The 23,279-nt window shown below is 45.6% G+C and overlaps 1 protein-coding gene across 3 annotated transcripts in view; it reads right to left on the bottom strand.

Moving 5' to 3' along the window:
* LOC147892438 (uncharacterized) overlaps positions 1 to 23,279 on the bottom strand; it is a 257,358-nt gene that overhangs the window by 17,480 nt on the left and 216,599 nt on the right. For all 3 annotated transcript variants that reach the window (XM_087387226.1, XM_087387228.1, XM_087387229.1), the window contains 3 exons: positions 2,282 to 2,447; positions 1,733 to 1,786; positions 948 to 1,613 (listed from right to left, as the gene is read on the bottom strand). In XM_087387226.1, the coding sequence (XP_087243352.1) occupies positions 948 to 1,613; positions 1,733 to 1,786; positions 2,282 to 2,447 (886 nt within the window). The remainder of the gene's footprint in view (positions 1 to 947; positions 1,614 to 1,732; positions 1,787 to 2,281; positions 2,448 to 23,279) is intronic.

Raw genomic sequence — 23,279 nt, 5'->3', positions numbered from 1 at the left:
TCGTGCCCTGTGCTAACCATCCCTTCCATCCACATGGTGGATGTATGTGGGGATAGGCCACATCATGTTGCCCAAAAAAATCTGCCAATGAAATAAACTCGTACATGGCTATAGCCTTACCGCTCTATGAGCTTTAGTTAATAATAACCATTTAAGCATCCCAAGGGTTAACCACCAATGAACTAAATCCATATTTCTGTTGGAAATATAGCCCTATGTGGCTCAAACCCCTTCGTGGTGGCTTGGTTAATGGGGTAATTGGAGGCCCTTGGCACGCGGGTTGACACATGTACATATGAAGGAATAAAATCCCATGAGCAATAAATGTGGTGCCAAGATAAGGAAATATAAAAGATAAATAAACCCTCCAGAGCTATCCCTTCCCGGGACCTTTTGGAGAATTCTGGAGGCATGCATGGCTATGGGACAGGGTTTGGGGACCCCCGTACCCGGTGCTCCCTACGGTGGCTGACACGTGGCATCCGGCCACGTTCTCTAACAAGTTCATCATTACCTCTTCCAACACACAAAACATAAACGATGTAATTTGAGATGAAATACACACTGGTTTAATGGGTTCTAAGAGACCTTGAATAAGCAATTTGAATGATGTATTACAAGCAAAGCAACATCGGCAGAAAGGGAGCAATCTTTCCATGTGTCAATGGAAAACATTTAGGCTAATATAAACAACTCTAGATGGCAAGCTAATAGCCAAACCAGCAAATAGAGAAAATTGAAGGACATGATACTATATGTCCTGTTACATGAGATCAAACATCATATAATGCAAACATGAAAATTTTCAAGGCCGGAGATGATAATATCAAAGCAATGATCCTAAAAAAGAACATGAGCGTCAATCAACTAAAGCCTGACTCTGAGAAATAACATCTATAGCATAGAGAGAGAGAGAGAGAGAGAGAGAGAGAGAGAAGATTAAGTACTTTTCCTGTGTTGCCTGGCTTTGCATGCCTCAATGTCCTGATTACAGCAACAAGGAAGCCTGCAGTGTCATGTGAGTCTCTTTTGGCTCCCAAAGTTATCATAGCTGGAGCCCTTCTTTGTCTTGTGAGAGCAGTGTCTTCTGAATTATCTACACCAGAAGACGTGGTCTCCCCCAATTGTTCTCCAAACAGACCCTTTTCAAATTTGAGGTGCTCTTTATCTTTTTCTTCAACAGATAAGGGCCTTCTTGTAGCATTTACCTTCTCATCAGATATGTCAAACCCACTTTCTTTTGTAGATTGAAGGTCATGTAGTGGTGAACTTGAGTTCTGTCCCTCTAATATGGCCTTCTCTTTGGATTTTATACTCTGTCCTGTCATGCCAAAAGCTGTCAGATCCTCATTCATTCCTTCAGAGCCCATAAGAATCTTAGCCAATGGTGCAGCCTCATTGTTTGGGATGCTATCTAAAGTGCCTTCTGATGAACATACTAGGATTGAAGGTGATACTCCCAGAACTTCTGTCCTTTTTCGCTTCTTTCTACCTCGTGACAGATGTCCACTCGTGCCCTCTTGCCACGTTTCATCTGCAGCATCACTTCTTTCTTGACGAAAAGGATTTCCAAACATAGGCCTTTGTTGTTTACTGCGGTCTATGTCCTCAACCTGCAGGATGTTGAAAACATAATCTATTATGGATTTTCATTTGCATGTAGCACATCAAATAAAACAAGGAAACATGCAAGTAACATAAAGTGATCATTTGTAACTGCCAGCCAACGTACAAAAGGATTTCGAGGTGGTTGCTGCTTCAAGAGCGCATCGTTAAAATCACCCATCTGAGTCAAATCAATAAACTACAATCAGAAATTTGGATCCTTCAGGCAAATGGCAAATGGGAGTACAGCTGCTTTCATTATTCAGCATCAACTTATACACCATAAAGTCTCTAGTATCTTCAAGCCAACAAAATATCCGTTTTTTTGGGTTGTCCCCCCGCTCCTCCCCCTCCCCCCTTTTTGCTGCATTAAAGAAAAGGTAAAGCCTCAGGTAAATATTTGTCCCCTCACTAAATAAAAGAGTGCAGCTTGGCAGGCAAAAAATGGTAACTTTTGACAAGTCCATTCTTCTAGTCTCCAATTTAAGACCAATAGTCCTGATAATCCTCAGTCGCAGTGCTTCATGGATCGGCGCTTGTAACTTTCTCCACGAATAACAAATAATGTTATGGCTCTCAACTAACAAAACATTTTGGTGCTTCTACATTAAGCAATTATATTAATGCAACCTCTGACTGAAATTACATATTTCTAGAATATAATGTATGGACAAACCTTTTCGACCGGTAGAGAGTGTTTTGATTCGTCCTCTTCCTTAGCTGCCAACTTTGCAGCAAGAAGGCTTACAGGTGTATTTGGCTTCTGTAGTTCTTTGTCCATTATGTGATTTCTGCGGGCCTGAAGCGCTGAGCCAATGCAAACTGGGAGGTTGATAAGCTGCCTGTTTGATAGAGCAAGAATCTTCAGCATACATCATCCAGTGAGTCAAAACAAACTTTCAGCTCTTTTGATCTCCTTATGCAGAAGTAATTAAAAAACACTAAAAAAACTAATAAGCATGAACACATAAAATATATGCATAAAGGTAAAGAGGTGGGTCTGTGGTGAAGAGCCCAAGTCTAGCTATCCATAACAATTTCTGAAATTACCACTCCTACCTTGACATGAGCTTGGTATGTGCATGTGTAAGTTAAATAAAGAAAAAACACACTGCTAATAAGACTTCCTATGGGTTTAAAAGCAAAAAAAGAGGATCGAGATTGCGAGATGTGGACTAGTGCAACCATCGTAGACTCTTGGGGCATTTGCTAGAGATTGCCCAAAGAAAAGAAAACACCCCAAAAGGAAAAATAAAGCAAAACCCCTCCTCTTCAGTTTGACAAGATGCTACTTTTGGCAATGCTCCTGTTATAGGTGAGTAAGAGTTTGAGATGACAAGGTACCAACACCTGACCCAGAGCTTAAGGAGCCTCAATCTTCAGCTCAAGGCCACCTGGATCCATCTTAACCTCTCCTCCCTTTCCTCCCAATGAAGATCCTTTGTTGGCCACCCCCTTGGACATTCTTAAGGTACTGCACCGCATTCTGATTGCTATAAGGGCCACGCCCTCCTAGGTTCGGCCTATGAATCAAAGGTTAGACACTCCATTTCAGCTTGTGCAGCGTAATGCCTTTACCATTCTCGCGAATTGTGGAGGCTTCCAGAGTTTGTTCCCTTCATCTTTAGGGAGTTGGAGTTCCCTCAGGCCTCTGATCTTTTTATCTCCAATGCACTTTCCATACCTTATGCCCGAAGATCAATGTGCACATGGGATGGACCAGAGGTTGACACAGAGAAGAATGGGCTCTGTGTCTCTTCTCTGAGGAAGTGCCTCCTTTTTGAAGTTGCTAATCTGGAAGAGCCCTGGATTCTCAACCAAGTAGCCCTCAATGTATGACCAATATCTGTCGAGATGCGACATAAGAATACAAGGATGGACTTGTGTGTGCTCTAATGCCTCTATACATCTAGCTCTAATGCAAATGTGCCAACGATCTCCCAACTTGTATCCAACGGCGGTCCTTGGGAAGCTTTGAACTGAGAATCTCCAAGGGACCAAACAAAATAATATGACAATAGATTGATAGCCCAAGAAGAGTCTGCCCTCTTATAAAAGATATGAGGCTTTGTCCATGATTACCAGGCTATGGATAAATCTGTCCATAGCCCTGCAATACTAGTCCAAATAATCCTGGCCTGCTTAAGTCCCAAAGCAATACTAAATACATTTCGACCCTGCAATACTAGTCCAAATAATCCTGGCCTGCTTAAGTCCCAAAGCAATACTAAATACATTTCGAGGCATGTAAGCATTGAAGGCAAGAGGGATCCACTCCAAAAGTCTCCCTTCAGTTATTAATTGCAATCCTACCATGAATCGACAAAGAGAGAGATCTTCCTATGCCTGAGAGATCTCCACAGCCTCCCTTGAACAAGGCTCTGCAAATCGATAGAAATCAGAAATCCCTTGCAATGCCGATTTTAGGAAAAAAGGACACATTGGATAAAAGGTATTTTAAAAGGAAAACTTTTAAGTCAACAAAGGTCATAAAAAAGTAAAGGTATTTCCAGACCATTTTAGGAAAAAAGGACACATTGGATAAAAGGTATTTCCAGACCATTTTAGGAAAAAATGAAAGAGCGGTTATGTTTGAAGTGTGTGGTAAAGATCTATCTTTTTCAATTGTGCTAATCAGCTTCATAGTAGCAAAGACCCTTTAGAAGAGGTTAAACGATCTATGAAGCAAGCACATTGTATTCAATTGTATCCCATCCTCCAAAATTCGAATGAAATTATTCCATGAGAATGAAAACGATACTTTTTCATTTCTTGACCCATGTGACAGTCAACCTTAGGCCCCCTTGATCCAAGGAATATCGAAAGGAAAAAGAGTAAGGATTATGGTGGATGATAGTGCCACTCATATCTCCTTGAGTAATTCTCTCATTAAGAGATGCAAGTTATCAAAAGTCCTAGAGCATGCAAGCACATAGTCACTTTGGCTAAGGGCCAAGACAATTTTGTTGGGATACTGTTGTAAATGGTACAGATTTAGCAATCAAAGAATACTATTGATTTCCAAATCATGAAGTTACATTGTAATAATGTAGTCCTAGGTAGGAAGTGGCTCTATGGGTTGGGTCATACCTATAGAATCGTTATTTGAACAAGTTGATTCCTTTCCAAGAGGATGGCACGAGCATGACATACCTAACTTATTCTCATCAATTGCATGGACTTGGAGCATATGAAAAGTGATGTAAAGTATTTTTGTAACTCAACCCATGCTTAATCCAAGATTAACCGTGGTTAATTCTAGTAATAGTTTGGCTGTGAGAAACTGGCTAGAGGAAGTGCAAATTTCCTAGAAGTTCCTACGGGCAAAGTCTAGGTGCACCCTAGGTCCTAGGGGCAAGGCAAAGGCACTAGAGAGGGGTCTAAAAGTTGGGCCCAAGGACAACCAATTTTGTCCTTGGTTAGGTGGGTTAGAGTTTTAATGAAGGGCCAAGTGTCATGCATGCAGGTGCATGCCCTTCTACCACCTAACATCTCTCCCTCCATTGTTTTGAAACAGATACAATTTTGAAAATGGGGACGGATCTTGGCGCTATCTCTGTTAGATCAGCCTGGTTTAGAGGTAAACCATCAAGAGATCCTTGGGAAAACAACACGACAAACTCATACAACAAAAATTGATCCTTTTCATTCTCCACTTCAACTTGATGCAAGAAAATTTCATGCACATAAACAAATTAACATAAAAATGTATGTAAATCATTGTGCTCAATCAAATGCTTTGTAACCGGCCTCCTCAACAAACTAAAGGGCAATGATCCTCTTCTACTCAGTCATAAACCTCATAAATAGCCACAATGCAAGCTTCATCCACTTCAACCACTTACCAAAACTTAGAAACAAATGTCAACACTATCAAGAAATCCAAGAAGGCATTCCTTAGATTGTTTTACTTGCCATTTGTGAACAAAATGAGAGCAAGAGTGAGCAAGAGAGCGAGCTGAACGTAAGTCTGCTGAATAGTGGACTGAAATGAAGTGAGTACAAAAGAGAAGTGAGGGGTTTTGTCTAAGTGACAAAACCCTATCTTATCCACTAACCGTAGTTAGGGATTAGACTGTGGTTAGGGGGAAAAACCTCAAAGAGGGAAAAGTGCCCCTAACCCACTTATTACATTACATTGGCCACTGCCTAGAATATGATAATAATTCTAACACCCCCCTGCAGTGCCAATGTGGTGTACAAGGTAGTGATCAATCACCAAAAGGAGATAAGTTTAGGGCACTGCGAAATGCCTCAAACTTCTCACGTGGAAGTGCTTTGGTGAAGATGTTTGCAACATTGTCATGTGTTGATACATAGATCATACTGATCTCCCCTGCATGCAACTTCTCTCTGACATAATGATAATGAACCTCAATGTGCTTCGTGCGAGCATGAAACATAGGATTCTTTGCCACTGCTATAGCACTCTGACTATCAGTGAGAATTGGAGAAGGACCCTCCAATAAGAGACGAAGATCAGTGAATAGACGTCGCAGCCAAACACATTCAACTGTCCCTGTGAAAGCTGCCTTGTACTCAGCTTCACATGAGGAAGTAGCCAATGTAGATTGCTTCTTGCTCAGCCAAGAAATGCAATCTTTGCCCAAAAAGAAACAATTATCACTAGTGGACTGCCTGGTATCATAGTCTCCAGCCCAATTTGAATCACTGTAAGCATGCATCTGTAAGCGGAAAACATTAAGCCATATGACTTTGTGCCTTGTAAATAATGGAAGATGCATTTTATAGCCTGCCAATGTGTTGTCTTTGGGCTGTGCATATATCTGCTCACATGAGATACTGCACACTGAATATCGGGCCATGTATTGCACAAATAGATGAGGCATCCAACAGCCTGGCTCTAAAGTATGACATCCACTGATTCACCCGCATCATACATAGTAAGCTTCAGCCCTAGTTTCATGGGAGTGGCTATAGGCTTACAATCATCCATGTTGAACCTATCCAAGAGCTTCTGCACATACTTGGATTGAGACATTACGATGCCACGCTTGTCTTGTATAAACTGGATCCCCAAATAAAAATTTAACATGCCCAAATCTGTCATGTCAAACTCAGCTTTCAACTCAGCTTTGAAATCTGCAATTATTTCCTCCATTGACCCTGTGAGGAGCATGTCATCTACATAAAGAAGATGACCAAAATATCCCCCCCATCCTTCTTGATGTAGAGGGTGCTTTCTGTGGGACTATTATGTAACCCCTTACTTGCCAGAAATGCATCAACCTTGGCATACCATGCGTGTGGGGCTGGTTTCAGCCCATATAAAGCTTTGTTAAGCTTGCAAACCTGAAGTGCATTGCCGGAAAGTTCAAATCCAGGAGGTTGTTTGACATAAACCTCTTCCTGCAAGTCCCCATTAAGGAAAGCTGTTTTTTTTTTTCCCCAAAAAAGAGACTTCTATTAAGTAAGAAACCCGCTAGAGCAAGCTCTGTGCGGAAATACACCATGCTAGGCATGTAATAAAAACACCTCAGAGGAATGAGGTAGAAAGAAACCAAGGATGAGGCTGAAAATGCCATCTCAACCTTGTAGAAGTCTCAGCAAAGAAGGGAGAGTCTCTCCAATCTCCGAGAAAAGTAACTCTCCTGGAGGAGGCTGCTCGAGATGATCCTTGCATGGTCGCCCAAATGGCCATCATGCAAGGTCGCCCAAATGGCCATCAGAGTGTGTATCGTATCTGTCCAAGTACTGGCCAAGGTCTGAGAAGGGTGAACCTGAGAACCCTCCAAAGCCTCAGTGCACCTGGCTCTCCAAATGTGCCATGCTGCAATGCTAGCTAGGATCTCTCATGGAGAGTCGACCGAGGAGTGAGCAGCCCTGAAAAGAGTGGCCGGAACATCCTCTAGAGAGCACGACTCCACAAGGTGTCGTCGGATGTGAAGAGCCCAAGAGGAGTCAAGTCTCTCAAAAAATACCTGGGGCCCTGAAAGAGTAAGCCAAGCCACTGATCCCCGGGTCATATAGAAAGGTAGGCGAACAAAAGTGCTGAAAAGTCTTGCAATCCCCTTCCATATGATTCTCGCATGTCTGCAATCCCATAGGCAGTGCTGTATTGTCTCCAAAGCAGAAAGGCAGTGAGGGCAAGAAGGGTAAGCTCCGAACTTGGATCTCCAATGGTTCACTGCTATCCCACCATGAATAAAAAGCCAAAAGAAGAGAGTGATTTTTCTATTCCAGTGGGATTTCCAGAGCCTCTGCCAAAAAATTCTCTGCAAGTCAGCAGAAAGCTGAAAGTTCTCCCAATGAGGAGCTCTGGTAGGCTTCCAACCCCTAGAGCTGAGCTGGAATTTCCTGGCATTACTGACCGTGTAACGAAAGAAGGGGATGCCCTTCTCTCGGTGCCCTTCATCTATCCATTCCCATTCCCCAAGGTCCCACTGCAAAAACTTAATTGGGATACCTCCATAGAGCCACAGCCTCCATGAGCCAAGGGCGAGGAGAAGCGGGTCAGGATCCAAGTACCACTGTGAAAGAGAGCCATGCTCCATGAAGCCCACTATCCTGACTGGCTGAAACGGTACCTCCAACAAGATATCGTCTGTGGATCTGGACAGCCTGCCCCCTGAAGAAACATCAAATACTAAGGCATCCTCATGTGGGTCAAGAAAAGCAATCACCTGTAAAGGAACTCCCAATCTGGAAAATGCCCCCATCCAGGTGGAGCAAGTAATAGGCATGTCATCTGTGTCCACCCAATCCAAGGGCAAGGCTGCATCAATCTGTTGGACTCTCCCTGCACTCCCTCTGAGATTAAAGGCTCTTGTCCTGGCATAAGCCCTCTCACAACGAACTTGCAAAGTAAAGCTCTGCACTGTAGATCTGGGTCGATGATATTCAAACCCCCTTCTCTTGTAGGAAGAATCAAGGTCTCCCAAGCCACCCTGGCTGTAACATCAGTTGTGCCATCTAGATCACTCCATAAAAAGTTTCGTACAGGCCTCTTAAGCTGAGTTATACAATCCCTAGAGTGGCACCAACAAGAGCATACAAACCATGCTGTGGCTAGAAGAACCTGGTTAACCACCACCACCCTGGAGGCCAAGTCAAGTTTGGCTGAGCTCCAGAAAAGGAGCTTTCTTCTGATGCTTTCCAACACCGGAGCAAACTGTTGTGAGGGAGAGATGCCCACCCCAACCTGGCAGCCCAAATATCTGACGGAGAAGCCTCTCTGTACCCAAGTGAAGCCAATATCATTACCCCAATCCGGGGTGTCATCCTCGCAAATCCAAAAACCACTAAATTTATGCCAATTAATGTGTGCACCTGCAGCCGTGCAAAACAAATCCAAGGCTGTCCGGAAGGAAGTGAGTGTCCTGGGGGAGGCATCCAAAAAAACAGCCGTGTCATCTGCCAACTCACTATCCAGGAGCTCTTCTTCCCGGCGGATAGGAAGCCTCAGCCCATAAATATCAGCTTGAGATCTAATGTAGATACTCATAGCTTCCGCCACAAACAGAAAAAGAAACGGGGCAAGAGGACATCCCTGGCGGACGGATCTGGAAATCTGAAACCTGTCCCCTCTTACCCCCCCAATGAGCAACTGGCTATGGGCTGATCTGTAGAGAGAGGATACTCCTCTAATCCATGCATCTGAAAAACCAAAGCGAGATAGAGTACCCTCTAAGAAATCCCAGTCTACTCTGTCGTAAGCTTTCTCAAAGTCCAAGAGTAGAACGGCCAATCTCTGGCGGCTCTGCATGGCCCATTCTGAGGCCTCCCAAAATGAGAAAATATTATCAAAAATACTTCTGCCATGCACAAACCCTGTCTGCGTGTCATGAATCAAATCTGGAAGAAAAACCTGTAGCCGCAGACTCATGGCTTTCGCCAGAATCTTGTAAAAAGTGCCTAAAAGAGTGATGGGTCTCCATTGAGACACAAGATTCCTATTACCCCCCTTTGGGATGAGATGAATGAGACCATCTGTGAGTGAGTCCGGCATCTCACCAGAGTCCCACACGCCCTGCAAGGCTGATGTAATGTGATCACCAATCTGCTCCCAAAAAGTAATAAACAAGGAGGGGTTAAGTCCATCTGAACCTGGGCACTTGCCCTTGTGAAGGGCAAGTAATGCAGTCTTGAATTCTGCATTGATGAAAGGTGCATCCAGAGAAACATACATCTCATCCTTCACCGATACAGGGATACACTACCAAATAACCTCTCTGGCATCATCAATGGCCTGTGTGCTTGGATCTGCAGTAAGAAGGGATGCAAAAAAATCTGAAGCTACACGCATGACAGCATCATGATCTGACTGTAACACCCCGTCTGAGTCAAGCAGCTGCGAAACACTATCTCTACTATGTCTGGGCCCATGAGTAGAGAAAAAGTGTTTGTTGACCCTGCCACCCATCTGAATCCAAAAGGATTCCCATGCATGAAAGGCATACTCCGCTCTTTGATCCAACAATGTCTGCAAATGAGCCCTTGCTACAGCAAGGCGCTCCTGAATCCAAGCATCTGTGGGCCTCTTCTGCTCTTTCCTATGAAGGGACGCTAACTGCTTGCGTATACCAATCTCACATCTGAGAATCTCACGTCTCCTAGAATCAACGACTGAATGATAATAGTCACTAATTCCGGATAAGGCTGCAGCTACCTGAGATGGATGGACAGCTCCACCCTGTATGTGAGAAACCCAAATCTGTAAAATATCCTCCGTGAGGCTCTCCTCTGCATAAAAAGCATCCGGAACCCTGACACTGGCAGAGCGTCCTCTTCGATGAGGCTCAAGAATCTGTAACACCACTGGAAAATGATCTGAGGTGGAAACCCCAGTAGAAATGCATACAGATCCTCCTCTGTCAAGTGCCAAATCGTCTACATAAAATCTGTCAATCCGTGCATGAATGGGCATGTGTATTCTCCTGTTCGACCAATAGTACAGGAGTGACTGTGGCATAATATGAAAGGCATCATCCAACCAAGTGTCTTTGCCACTGAACTGAAAGAGAAAGGCATCCCAGGCTGCCCTCTCCAAAGAATGAATTCCACCTTGTCTGCCTCCCTTTTTGTCTGAAGGCAACTCAACCATGTTGAAGTCGCCACCAATGATCCAAGAATCTGCAATGGGGGCCCAAGAGAGTAACTCCTTCCAAAAGGAGATCCGCTCCCCTCTGTTGTTGGGAGCATAAAGATTGAGAAGACCAATCTTACGCCCTCCAATCAAAATAATGATCCATTGAGCTCTAGAAGGGGAGATAATACCATGACCAGCAACCAAGGGGAGAATAGAAAGATAGACCGAAATGCAAGTACCTCCCCTTGTGCCCATAGCAGGCGACCAGAAGGTATGTCCTGAAAGCAGTTTGCCAGACTTAGAGAAATCACTGGCATCCAGCTTCTGTTATTGGATAAAAAGGATATCAATAGCTCCTCCAGTGACACCTGGATGAAGCTGGTTCCGGATCAGCTGCCTACGGCGACCGTGTGGAACTCCGCCTAGGCCCTGTATTTCCAGCTGACTATCCTCATCGACAGGAGGATGCTGGATGGAAAGGCTTATTCGACCTAGTAGAGGAGACCAGCTTCCCCTGGGCCGAAACACTCCTGTTGAGGGCAGGAAACTCAACAGGTGAAAGGATCCCCACACTTGCTAAAAGGGAGGCCCTGTCAGAAGGAATCCCAATGACCGGGACCCCTAAGGTGGAGGGCACAAACTCCTCATCATCCATGAAAGTCGCCGAATCTGCCAGTGCTGAAAAAGAATTCCTGATAAGCAAGTTTGGCCGAGGAGTGCGAAGAAGACCTGCACTCGTGGAAGATGGAGGAGAAGGACCTGCCAAGCCTCTATCAGCAGAACTAGAGCTGGGGGTTGAGGAGGCCTGTGGCCGGGGTGAAGAGGAATCAGGAGCCCTCATCTGCGCCTGCACTTTCTGGGTTGTCCTCATTGTGGCAGGAACAGTGCGCGGGGAAGAAGTACCTGTAGTCCCCTTGTGGTCAGAAACCAAGGGGTCAGAGACCAAAGTAACTGGGGCTGGTGGATCTAAAGGCCCCTCCTGATGTGGAACTGTAGTGTCTGGGGCTGTAGCAACATCCACCTCTGGAGTCTGGAAGGCGTCTATCTGAACAGGATCAAAAGTCTCCTCCTGAGGTAAGGGAGCCGCTTTGATACTCTCCATCGTGGTACTGGGTGTGCTGCGGGCATTGGGCGCCCTGCTGCCCCTGGTGGTCCTGGGGTGTGCGAAGCAGGGCGCCCTGTTGCTCTTGGTGGTCCTGGAGTGCGTAGTACAGGGTGCTGGGGAGGTGCAGTCGTGGTAGTACGTGAAAGAGCCGCACCAGAAGACCTCTTGGGTCTTTTTCTCTTCCTTGGGCAGTCTCTAGCAAAGTGCCCAAGGGTCCTGCAAATCCTACACTGGTCCTATCTACCTGAAATCTCGACTCTCTGTCAAAAGAGAGAGCCGTCTGGATGCTGAAGCATAATGTGGTCATATGAGATGTTAGGGTCAGAGACAATGACCCTAACACGAGGCACCCCGTCTGCACTGACTGCCTCTGCCAAGGAAGAAGGCATGCCAGGAAGGGAGGGGACCTCCGTGACCACTCCGAATGTGGCTGCGATAGTGGCAAGCAGCCGATGGTAGACCTAAGGAAGACCAGAAAACCTAATGAACAGTGATGTGACCTGCCTGTCCTCCTCGACCAGATCGAAGCCCAAGGTGTAGGGCAAAAGAAAGATCCTCCTCGAACCCAAAGCCAGGGGATTAGCTTTGAGAACAAGGGCTGTGGACTCGTGGGAGTCAAAAACCACTTGGAAGAATCCACGTCCCAAAAGTCGAATATCCTTGAGGTGAGGGGCGAGGTCTCCTGGTAATGCCGCTAGCATCCAGTCTCTAGCCTATGATTTGGAAGGGTGTGAACCAAAGATGAGGGCGCAAAGTGATGTGGAGCCCTCTAATTCCACATCTTTCTTGAGCTACTGCAGCTCGTCTTCTAAAAAAATGACCGTTCTCGCGCCTGGTGGAGGTGGACGGAGATTGGCTGAATGGGGATCCATTCGCCAATCGATGTGAAAAGGCCGATTCCAACACTGAAAAAGCTCTGTCCGTGAAACTACTGCCCAGGACGCCCTGAACGCGGGTGCAGGAAGAAGGAGAAAGAGAGGGTAGGAGAGAGGGGAAGGGAAGGGAAAGAGAGGGGCAGGAAGAAGGAGAAAGAGAGGGGAGGAGAGAGGGGAGACGGAGGTAGGCTGAGGGGGAGGCGTGGGGAGCTGAGATAGGAAGGAAGGGGGCGAGGAGGGAAAGGGAGGAGGGTTTTTTTTTTTTTTAATAACTCCTTTTTTTTTTCCCCCCTGGGGGGGGTCACCTTGGGGGGGAGAGCAGGGGGGGGGGGGGGGAGAGCGTGGGGGAGGGAGGGGGGCGGGGGAGGAGAAGGGGGCGGGGGGGCTGGCGGGGGAGAGGGAGGGCGGAGGAGAAGGGGGCAGCGGGGAGGGGGAGAGCAGCGGGGGGGGAGAGGGAGGGCGAGGGAGGGGGGCGAGGGAGGAGAAGGGGGCGGGGGGGCTGGTGGGGGAGAGGGAGGGCAGAGGAGAAGGGGGCAGCGGGGGAGGGGAGAGGAGAAAGGGGCAGCGGGGAGGGGGGCAGCGGGGGGGGGGGCTGGCGAGGGAGAGGGATGACGGGGGAGGGGACGGGGGAGGAGAAGGGGGCGGGGGGGCTGATGGGTGGGGGAGAGGTTGGGCGGGGAGGGAGAGGTAGGGGGTAGCGGGGGGGGGAGAGGGAGGGCGGGGAGGAGGAAGGGGAGAGGGAGGGTGAGGGAGGAGGGAGAGGGGGCTGGCGAGAGGGGAGGGAGAGGAGGAGCAGCGAGGGGGGGCCAGCGAGGGAGAGGGAGAGGGAGAGGGGGCTGGCTGAGAGAGGGAGAGAGGGGGGCAGTAGCTCACGGGGAGGAGCAGCAGCTCATGAGTCGTAGGAAAGCTGTTTTGATGTCCAATTGATGGACATTCCCAAAAAAATTTGCAGCCATGGCAATAACTGACCTTATGGTGGTCATCCGGGATGTAGCAAAAGTCTCCTCATAATCTATGCCCTTCTTTTGTGGATAGCCTTTGGCAACTAGCCTTGCCTTGTACCTATCAATGGACCCATTTGGCTTTCTTTTCACTTTAAAAACAATGGACTGCAATTCATTGTGCATGGCATGCATCCAATGCACATTATCCTTTGCTTCTTCAAAGGAGTCAGGTTCTTCTTCATCAAGAAGAGTACCTGCATAAGCTGTCTCAACTGAAAGAGCCCCCCCTGCGTGCCTTACTGCACTACGAGTCCTGCCAGGCAATGGGGCCTCAAGCCTACGCTCCCTGAGAGTCTGTAGCAACCAATTTCAACCTGTGGCTGAATCGGGGCATGTGGATGAGGAGGAGGCACCTAGGACACTTAGTCCTAGGTCTAGGTACAAGTACCTTGTACTCTCTATTTTTTTATTATCCAAGTTTGATGTGACGGCTAAGACTAGTGCGACTCTAACATAACTGTACTCTCTCTCTTTTGCCATCGACCCTTCAGTGGGTAGGAGCAGCTTTCAAGACTGATTTGCAGTAGGTCTTTGAAATGTCAGACATGGGACAGCTCCATTATTATTTGGGCATTCAGTTTGCTCGTGTTGAGGGGGGTATCATGATGTCTCAGTCCAAGTATATTGGACAGCTCCTTGATCGTTTTCAGTTTGAGGATTGCAAGCCAATCTCTACTCCAGTGGACCCTGGCTTCAAATTCTCAGCTCATGATGGGAGCCCACCATGTGATATCACTCTTTATCAGCAGGCTGTTAAATGCCTTATTTATTTATGTCACACCAGACCTGACTAACAATATGCAATATCTCAGCTCAGCAGATTCATGCACATGCCCAATTCACAGCATTGGCAGGCAGTGAAGAGAGTCTTCAGATATCTCAGAGGCGCTCAGGATTTAGCCCTCTTCTATGGTGATCAGGGTTCACTTACCATGCATGCTTACACGGATAGTGACTGGGCATGATGTTCCGACACCAGAGTGTCACATACTGACAATTGTTTTTTGCTTGGCAATTCATGTATCTCTTGGCTCAGCAAGAAGCAACCAACAGTTGCCACATCTAGTTGTGAGGCTGAGTACAGGGCAGCTTTCATCGCTACAGTAGAGTGTGTTTGGCTTCGACAGTTACTTATAGATCTTGGTATTTGCCAGACATCCTCCACTATTGTCTACACTGATAGCCACAGTGCTTTGGCCATTGCGCGTAACCCAGTGTTTCATGCGCATACCAAGCATATTGAAGTTCACTATCATTATGTTCGGGAGCAGTTGTTAGTAGGAGACATAGAGTTGTCCTATCTTCCCACAAAGGAAAACATAGCAGATATGTTTACAAAGGCATTTCGTCGTCCCAAGTTCGAAGTCTTCCGACAGGCTTTACACTTGGTTCCCTTTGTTACATGATCTGACATCCCTTGTACATTCATAGGTGGCTATATCCTTTTGGATGAACATGTGCCACCATGACCAGAAAATACCAGGTATTCTGAGATGTTTCCAGAGTACTTCAGCCCATCCCATGGAGGGGGGTTTGTAGGCCATCTCCTGGTGGTTCTAGTGATGCCCTATAGGCCATGGTATGTGCCTTGTAGGCATAAATAGAGGCACTTGTAGTGTTAGTGCCTTTTAGGCCACATAGGACACTTAGTCCTATGTGACACCTAGGACACTTAGTCCTAGGTCTAGGTACAAGCACCTTGTACTCTCTATTTTTTTATTATCCAAGTTTGATGTGATGGCTAAGACTAGTGCGACTCTAACGTAAATGTACGCTCTCTCTTTTGCCATCGACCCTTCATCTCATACATTATTGAGCATGATGAAAGGAAGTTAACTGAGTATCTTAAGAGTGAGTAGATACACCCTAGTAACCCTAGATGGTTTTGTAAAAAGAAAAATGGCTCTATGCATTTATGTATAGACCATCAAGCCTTAGAAAAAGTTCCATTAAAAAATAAGTATCCAATGCCATAAATTCATAAGCTCTTTTGATCAATTAGTAGGAGCCACGTATTCCAGTAAGATTAACCTGCATTCTCGGTATCATCAAGTCTAGAAAAATCCTAATGATCTACTCAATATTGGGTTTAGACCTCAAAGACTCTTTACTAGTTTCAAGTAATGTCCTTTGGATTCACAAAGGATCCCACTACCTTTATCAATTTGGTGAATAGTGTTCACAAATGCTTCACTACCTGTATAAGGCCAGCGAATAGTGTACTTTAACCTTCTCGAGGTAACTTTCTATAATCTGTTTGGATGATATACTTATCTTCAGTAAGACTCAGCAAGAGCATTTGAAGTATTTAAAGTTATTCAATCAATTGCTCACGCAGTTAATTTGTATGGTGTGTGACTCTTTCGTAAGAAAGTGAAGTAATCACTTCGGTCATACTATCTTTGAGAAAGAGATGTATGGATCTAGAGAAAATTAAAGTTCTTCTCGAATGCCTGAGTCTAACCACTCTAGAAGAGTTGCGAAATTTCCTTTGTCTCTCAGGATTGTAGTGGAATTTGTCAAGAATTATGGAGCAAATTAAAGTTCTTCTATAATGGCTGAGTCTAAGAAGAGTTGCAAGATTTGCTTTGTCTTTCAGGATTCTAGTGGAAGTTATCAAGGATTATGCAAAAGTTACAGTTATTAAAAAAAAGTCATAGTCATCATGACTGACCAACTTAAGGGAAAGGAAAGTACCTCAGAGGCAAAAAATGTTTTAATGTTATCAAAGCAATGAAAGCTACACCCCCAATGTTCAAGTAGTTAACACAAATGAACCTTTCTAACTCAAAAAGGATGCAAATGGAGTTGTGTTGATCCAAGATGGACAACTAGTAGATTTTAATAGTAAAAAGCTAGATCCACCACATAGTTGTCGAAACTGAAAGTGGCTTAAGGGAGTAGCAACAATGGATAAGGTGCTCTTACTTCATTTGTGCAGTCAATGCTCGACCATGTGACATTTATTGACCATCATAGCAAACATTCTTGGCATAATTTATCAATGAAAAGCTCAGATTTTTGAATTTGCAAGATTCTTTATCAAAGGTGTTCTGAAGATATGTGAGCTACAGAGGGGATGCTGTTGCTCCCCACCTCCCCCTTTGATCCTTCTACGTGCCAGCTCCCCCCTTTGCCTTTGCCATCTCCTCCGGCCCCCGTTCTGCCTTCACCCCCCCCTCCGCTGCCCCTCTTTTGTGCGGCATCTTCTCGCTTGCTATTGTTCCTCCCCCACGCCCCCCACGCCCTCCATCTTTCTTCCTCTGCCTTCTCTCCTGACCCTCCCTTCCTACAGCCTTGCCACCTCTTCTTCCATCGGGTTGTTCCAAAGAGCCCACAAGTCTATTCTTTTTGGTGCACAACTGTTGTTCAGAGCTGCACAGGCTTTCTGGTGCCTCCTCTCCCTGCAGCAAGTTTTTTTGGCAAGGGGCCAGGCTGGCTGCCTTGAGCTGCCTTAGCCCCTTTTGTCTTCTTTGTTGGCTGTGTTTTGCCAGGCCAAGAAGGTTTTTTGGGGTGGCTGCAGCCTCCAGACCCCCTTCCTTTTGTCTTCCCTTTTCTGTTGCTCCTCTTGTCCCATTCACCTCTCCTCTTGCTAGCACTAGCAATTTTTAGCTTCCTTTCCTTGGTCATTGTATTATTGTAATCCTGATGGTGACCGTTTGATATGCCCTAGAGGGGCTCTTATGCCAGGCTGGTTGCCTTGCGCTGCCTTAGCCCCTTTCGCCTTCTTTGCAGGCTATATTTTGCGAAGCTAGGAAGGATTTTTGGGTGGCTACAACCTGCAGAACCCCTTCCTTTTTTCTTCCCTTTTCTGTCTCTCCTCTCGTCCTGTTCATCTTTCCTCCTCTCTGTAGAAGCTAAGTTTCACCAAAAGATTGTAGTCCTGAATGTGTAGAGTTGCAAGGGATCCTCTCTGATGGCTTTGTTCACCTCCTGACAAGCAAGTAGAATGGATGGAGCCTCAAGGCTATACTGAAACGGTGGCAATTTGTCCATCTGTAGCCCCAGGCGTACGAACCATCTGTGTGTCCTAGCATACCAGCTACTCTGATGCTCCCCGCCTCTAATGCCACAGATGAAGTTAGGGCTAGCCATGGCAGTCTGTGGCATCCAACTGTCGTGGCACCAAAGTCCCTCACCCTATGGAGATAAGTGACCACTTGCAAGAGCTATAGCGGGGTGGCTCAAACTCTACAAGTATGATCATGCAAGCAAGAAGCAGAACTTGAAGTCTCTCTATGTGGGACCAATTTGTCTCCGATAAGAACGCATCCCAAAAGAGACTACCATACACCCCTTCCGCGCGGACCGATGAGTCGAAAAGAATAGTTGGTTCTAGGATCTTGAAAATGAGAGTGGAAGCATTGGCACTCAAGTTTGGCAAGTGCGGCATGTCCCCTGCTCAAACGGGACTACGTAGCTGGTTGCATTGTGAAAATCAGACCTGAAGAGAGGATACCTTGGTATATGTAAAATGCAACATTGTCTACGGTCTAAGACCATACAATTTTTCCAAACCACTGGTCCTCGCTTAGTAAGGACGGAACTACAACGTTTGTAAGATGAAAGTAGACAGATGCACTCAGACCCTCGGGAGATTCTAGAGATGACCACTTCTTGTATTGACAATTGTTTCAGTTCGAGGAGGATTCCCCTAGGTCCTTCTAACCTGAGAGGCAACTTGGACCCACATTCCATCAACGGTCTTCCCAAGAATGAGTAGACAAGTGGAGGCTCCTTTTACTACTGAGCAGCTCTTGGAGGCCCTCAAGGCCCTCCCTCTACAAATGTGCCCTAGCGAAGATGGATTGACACAGTCCTTTAGATGCTTCTAGGAGTGCATTATCCCCTATGTCTAGCTTTTTGGGAGATTTTTAAATTTTCCTAGCTTCCCCAATCACTCAGTCAAGTGTGGATTTCCTTGATCCCAAAGGGGGGAGATAGATCAAATATTTGGCATTGACGTCCGATCACTTGCTGGATACCGCTTACATAATACATGACACACAGACAGGCTTTGTTCACGAACGGAAGATGTTGTAAAAAGTCTTCACCTTTTGGGAGGCAGCAGAGTGGGACCAAGAGGAGTCTCAGCCTATTGCAATTGGAGGGCACTGAAACGAACCTGTTTCTTTCTCTAATCTAGTCAAAGTCAATCACGGGCGATGGCATATCGTTATTCCTCCCAGCCTTACTCTTGTGGATCACATTTCGTCAGATACGTAATTTCTTTTTTTCTCATGCCTATCCACAAGACCCACAACTCCCTAGATGGTTCCCTCTGCCACATGTCATCATTTTAGCCCTTTTTACTTGGTGCACCATTTACCCCTCTCTTGGGGCACAGTTAGACCATTTGCCCCTTGGCATTATTGCACATTTAGGTGCACCTAGGCCTTAGCACTCAGAACCACCTAGTCAATGCCATTTCACCCTCACCTAGGACCTTGGCAGTTACTTCTCTTGACCATTTTACTTACGCACATTAAATATTACAGAAGTCGGTCATCTAAGAGAAAATGCCCACCGATCTTTCTGAGGTCATGCTATCTCGGATAGAGCATAACATTCCTTCCGTCTTCAAGCATCAGCGTCCTCGATGATGAAATGTGAAAATACTCTTCGTAACTGGTATACGGATTCCCAGGTAGCTTCCGATAGAGGTAGACCATGCCATGCAACCAACACCGTGGGGATCTTCCGATTGCGCACTTGCATTGTTCCTCGGTCCAGGATTCTTGTTGGTTTGCGTCTTGCATTATCCTCTATCTCCTGAAATAAAACCACACCTTCAATTAGTGAGTCACCAGCATGCAAAAATTTCTTTAAACGAGAAACATGAAACACTGGGTGCACCTTACACCCCGGTGGTAATTCTAATTTATAGGCTACCTTGCCTATTCTTTTTAGAATTAACCACGGCCCACAGTATCGAGGTGATAACTTAGCACACTCTCCTGAAGTCAACGACTTCGAGTGCGAAGGAACTCTGAGAAAAACTTTTTCTCCTTCCTTAAATACTCTTATAGACCGGTTTTCATCTGCATATACCTTGGCTCTATCCATAGCCTGGCGGATATTAGCTCTCGCAAGTGCTAGCATCTCCCGCATCTGAACCACAAAGTTCGCGGCACTAGGCACTTTCTGAGGTACTCCAACTATAGTTGGATTTGCTGGTCTATAACCATAGTTCAGCTCAAACGGACTAAACCCTGTAGAGAAATGTTTCCTATCATTGTAGGCAAACTCCAACAATGGCAACCACTTGTTCCACGTATGTTGCCTCAATGACACATATGCCCTCAGCATATCCTCTAAAGTCTGGTTGACTCTCTCCGTCTGACCATCCGTCTTAGGATGATCTCCACTACTCATTCCCAACTCAGTCCTTAGTGTTTCAAAAACCGCGGTCTAAAAATGACATGTAAATCTGACATCTCTGTCTGACACTATGGATCTAGGCAATCCATGCAGATGAAATATATGTCTAATAAACAAATCCGCTACTTGCGGGGCACTAACAGACTCTCTAGTCGGCATGAAGTGAGCCATCTTGGTTAGACGATCAACCACCACAAGGATAGAATCATACCCTCCTTGTGTCGTACGTAGCCCTACAATAAAGTCCATGGAAATGCTCTCCCACTTACTTAGTGGTATCTCCAAGGGCTGTAAAAGTCCAGGTGGCTTCACCCGCTCGGCCTTGCTTACCTGACACGAAAAACACTGTGTCACATATTCATGAATATGCTTTTTCATCTTTGGCCAAAAGAAATCTCGCTTCACGAGATCATATGTCTTCTCGACCCCTGGATGTCCCACACACGGGCTATCATGGCACTATCGAATGACTCTCTGCCTGAGATCATTCTGACTAGGTACTACAACCTTGCCATTTCTTTCTAGCATACCATCCCTTATGGTATATCTTGCATATGTTTGGCCTTTTCTGGATGCCAGATCATCCTTTTCATTTTCCCCGGGTTTTAACACGAGAGCTTTAGGCCATAAGCTCTGGACAAACTCGTCCACCTTTTGAGTTTCTCTGATCTCGGTCATTAGAGCACTCTCTAATACCGTGAAACTCAGGTTGTGCATAATGCGAGACAACACATTAGCAACCTTATTGTCTTTTCCTCTTCGGTACCGAATCGTTAAATTAAACTCCTGCATGAGCTCTGCCCACCTAGCTTGGCGGCCCCTCAAGTCAGGCTGTTTACAAAAATGTTTCAGAGTATCATGATCCACATCCACATAAAACTCTGAACCATACAAATAATGTCTCCATGTTTTCAAAGCATGGATAACAGCATACAACTCCAATTCATGAGTTGGCCAATTTCTTTGAGAGGGAGAAAGCTTCTTGCTTTCAAAGGCTACTGGCCTTCCCTCTTGAAGGAGAACTGCTCCTACCGCAATGCCACTTGCATCGGTTTCTAGGAACAATGGTTTCTGGGGATCAACTATTTTTAACACCGGTCCTGTGACCACAGCTTGTTTTATGGTGTTAAAACTTTCTTGTTGATTCTGTCCCCATATAAAAGGTACTTTATCTGAGGTCAGATCAGTCAATGACGATACTATTTTGGAATATCCTTTGATATGCCTTCTATAAAATTGGACAAATCCCAAGAATGATCGTAACGCGGTTAGACTCTGAGGGATTGGCCAAGTCAGTATCGCAGCCACTTTCTTCGGATCCATTTCTACCCCCTGTGGAGTAATTATGAATCCTAAATATTCAAGCCTAACCATACACAGTATAGTTTTCTTTTTATTTACATAAAGACTGCCTTTCCTCAAAGTACTGAACACTATTTTCAAGTGTTCACGATGCTCAATAATACTTTTACTGAACACTAGAATATAGTCAATAAAATGTACTACAAACTTTCCGATATACGGACGTAGTAAATCGTTCATAAGCATGACGAATGTCGCTGGAGCATTGGTAAGTCCGAAGGGCATTACCAAAAACTCATAATGACCAAACCTGCTTCTGAAAGCGGTTTTATGCACATCCTCGGCTCTCTAATCCGGATCTGATGGTAGCCACACTTAAGATCTATCTTGCTGAAAATCACGGCTCCATGTAATGCATCTAGCAAATCATCAATCTGAGCCATCGGATACCTGTGCTTAACAGTGATATTATTCAATGCTCTGTAATCTATACAGAGGCGAAACGTATCATCCTTTTTCTTCTTTAATATCACTGGCGAAGCAAAAGGTGAGAAACTTGGTTGAATCTGCCCCAACTTGAGGTATTCTTCCAGTTGTCTACGCACCTCCGCCTCTTCAATGAAGCTCATTCTATAGGGAGGTCTATTTACAGGTTCTACCCCCGGGATCAGTTCAATCTTATGCTGAACTTTCCGCTCTGGAGGTAACCCATAAGGTAGTTCATCCCTAAAACATTCAAAGAACTTCTCTGATATCTCTTTAGCCAACTCGGCCATTTTTCCATCTTGGGTAGCCTCAGTGCTAGTCGATGCATCATCAATCGACTCTACCGATGCTATACACAGACACAGAAACTCTTTCGGAGTCCTCCGAATTTCCATGGCTGAAATCAGTGGTCCTCGAGGTAAATCCTTTTCACCTCGCAAAACATATTCTACCCCGTTCATCTTGAACTAGTAAATATACTTTTTCCAATCAATGGCTGGATTTTTTCAAAAATGCCAAGCCATGCCTAGGGCTATATCTGCGTGAGCAAGTCTGGTCAGTTCAAAGTCTGGTCAGTTCAAAGTCGAGCTTCTCAACATAGTCCTGAATTCGAAGTTCCAACTGGGTAACCCTTTGGTCCCATACTTCAGTTGAACTTCCGTCCGCCATCCTGACCGTATAAGCATAGTCAGACGAACTAGTTTTCAACTTGAGCCTTTTAATAAGCTTTGAGTTGATTACATTGTGTGTTGACGCTGAGTCAAACAACACAATCACATCATGACTCGCTACTTGTCCTTTCATTTTAATCAACTCGGGCTCATCGAAAACCGTATACCCCATTGCTGCCGGCTTTGAAAGGATGTTATCAGGTGCACCGCTTACTAACTTAGTAACAGACACACTTAACAACACAGGTACTAACCTTTGAGAAGGTCCCGCCAATTGCATCTGCATATGTTCCGCATTGGGACTCTCCTGCATTTCCGCGTCGCATTCAGATATTATCATATTAGCCGTGCGACGGTCTTTATTCAGTGGACAATCTTTCCACTGATGCCGCTAAAGGCAGCCGAAGCACAATCCTTCTTTTCTAGCTTTCTCTTTCTGTTCAGGGGTCAACGAGGACTTTGACCAAGCCCGAGCTGCCATTGGAGTTATTTTCCTTTTCACCCCAACGGTGGTACTTGTTTTTGCTAGTCCCTCAACCGGCTTCACCTACTTGGTTTGGCCACTTGGCTCCGAGACACTTGCCTTTGAAGTCCATTTCCTCTGAAATCCCCCTTTTCTCGGGTACTCATACTGAGTCCCTGCCTGCACAAATCCACTAGATCTGCCTCTGGCATCCTCATAGTTCAGGGCTACTGCAATAGATTCATCTAATGTAGTCACATATTTAGCCCGAACTTCCATTTTAATTTTGTCGTTCAGTCCATAGATATAGTCTTTTAATTGAACCGACATAGGGAGAG

Source organism: Dipteris shenzhenensis, chromosome 16 (assembly GCF_047967505.1).
Source record: "Dipteris shenzhenensis isolate YYH24624 ecotype China chromosome 16, Dip_SZ_1.0, whole genome shotgun sequence".
Classification (NCBI taxonomy): Eukaryota; Viridiplantae; Streptophyta; class Polypodiopsida; order Gleicheniales; family Dipteridaceae; genus Dipteris; species Dipteris shenzhenensis.
This window is presented reverse-complemented; position numbering and strand designations above follow the sequence as displayed.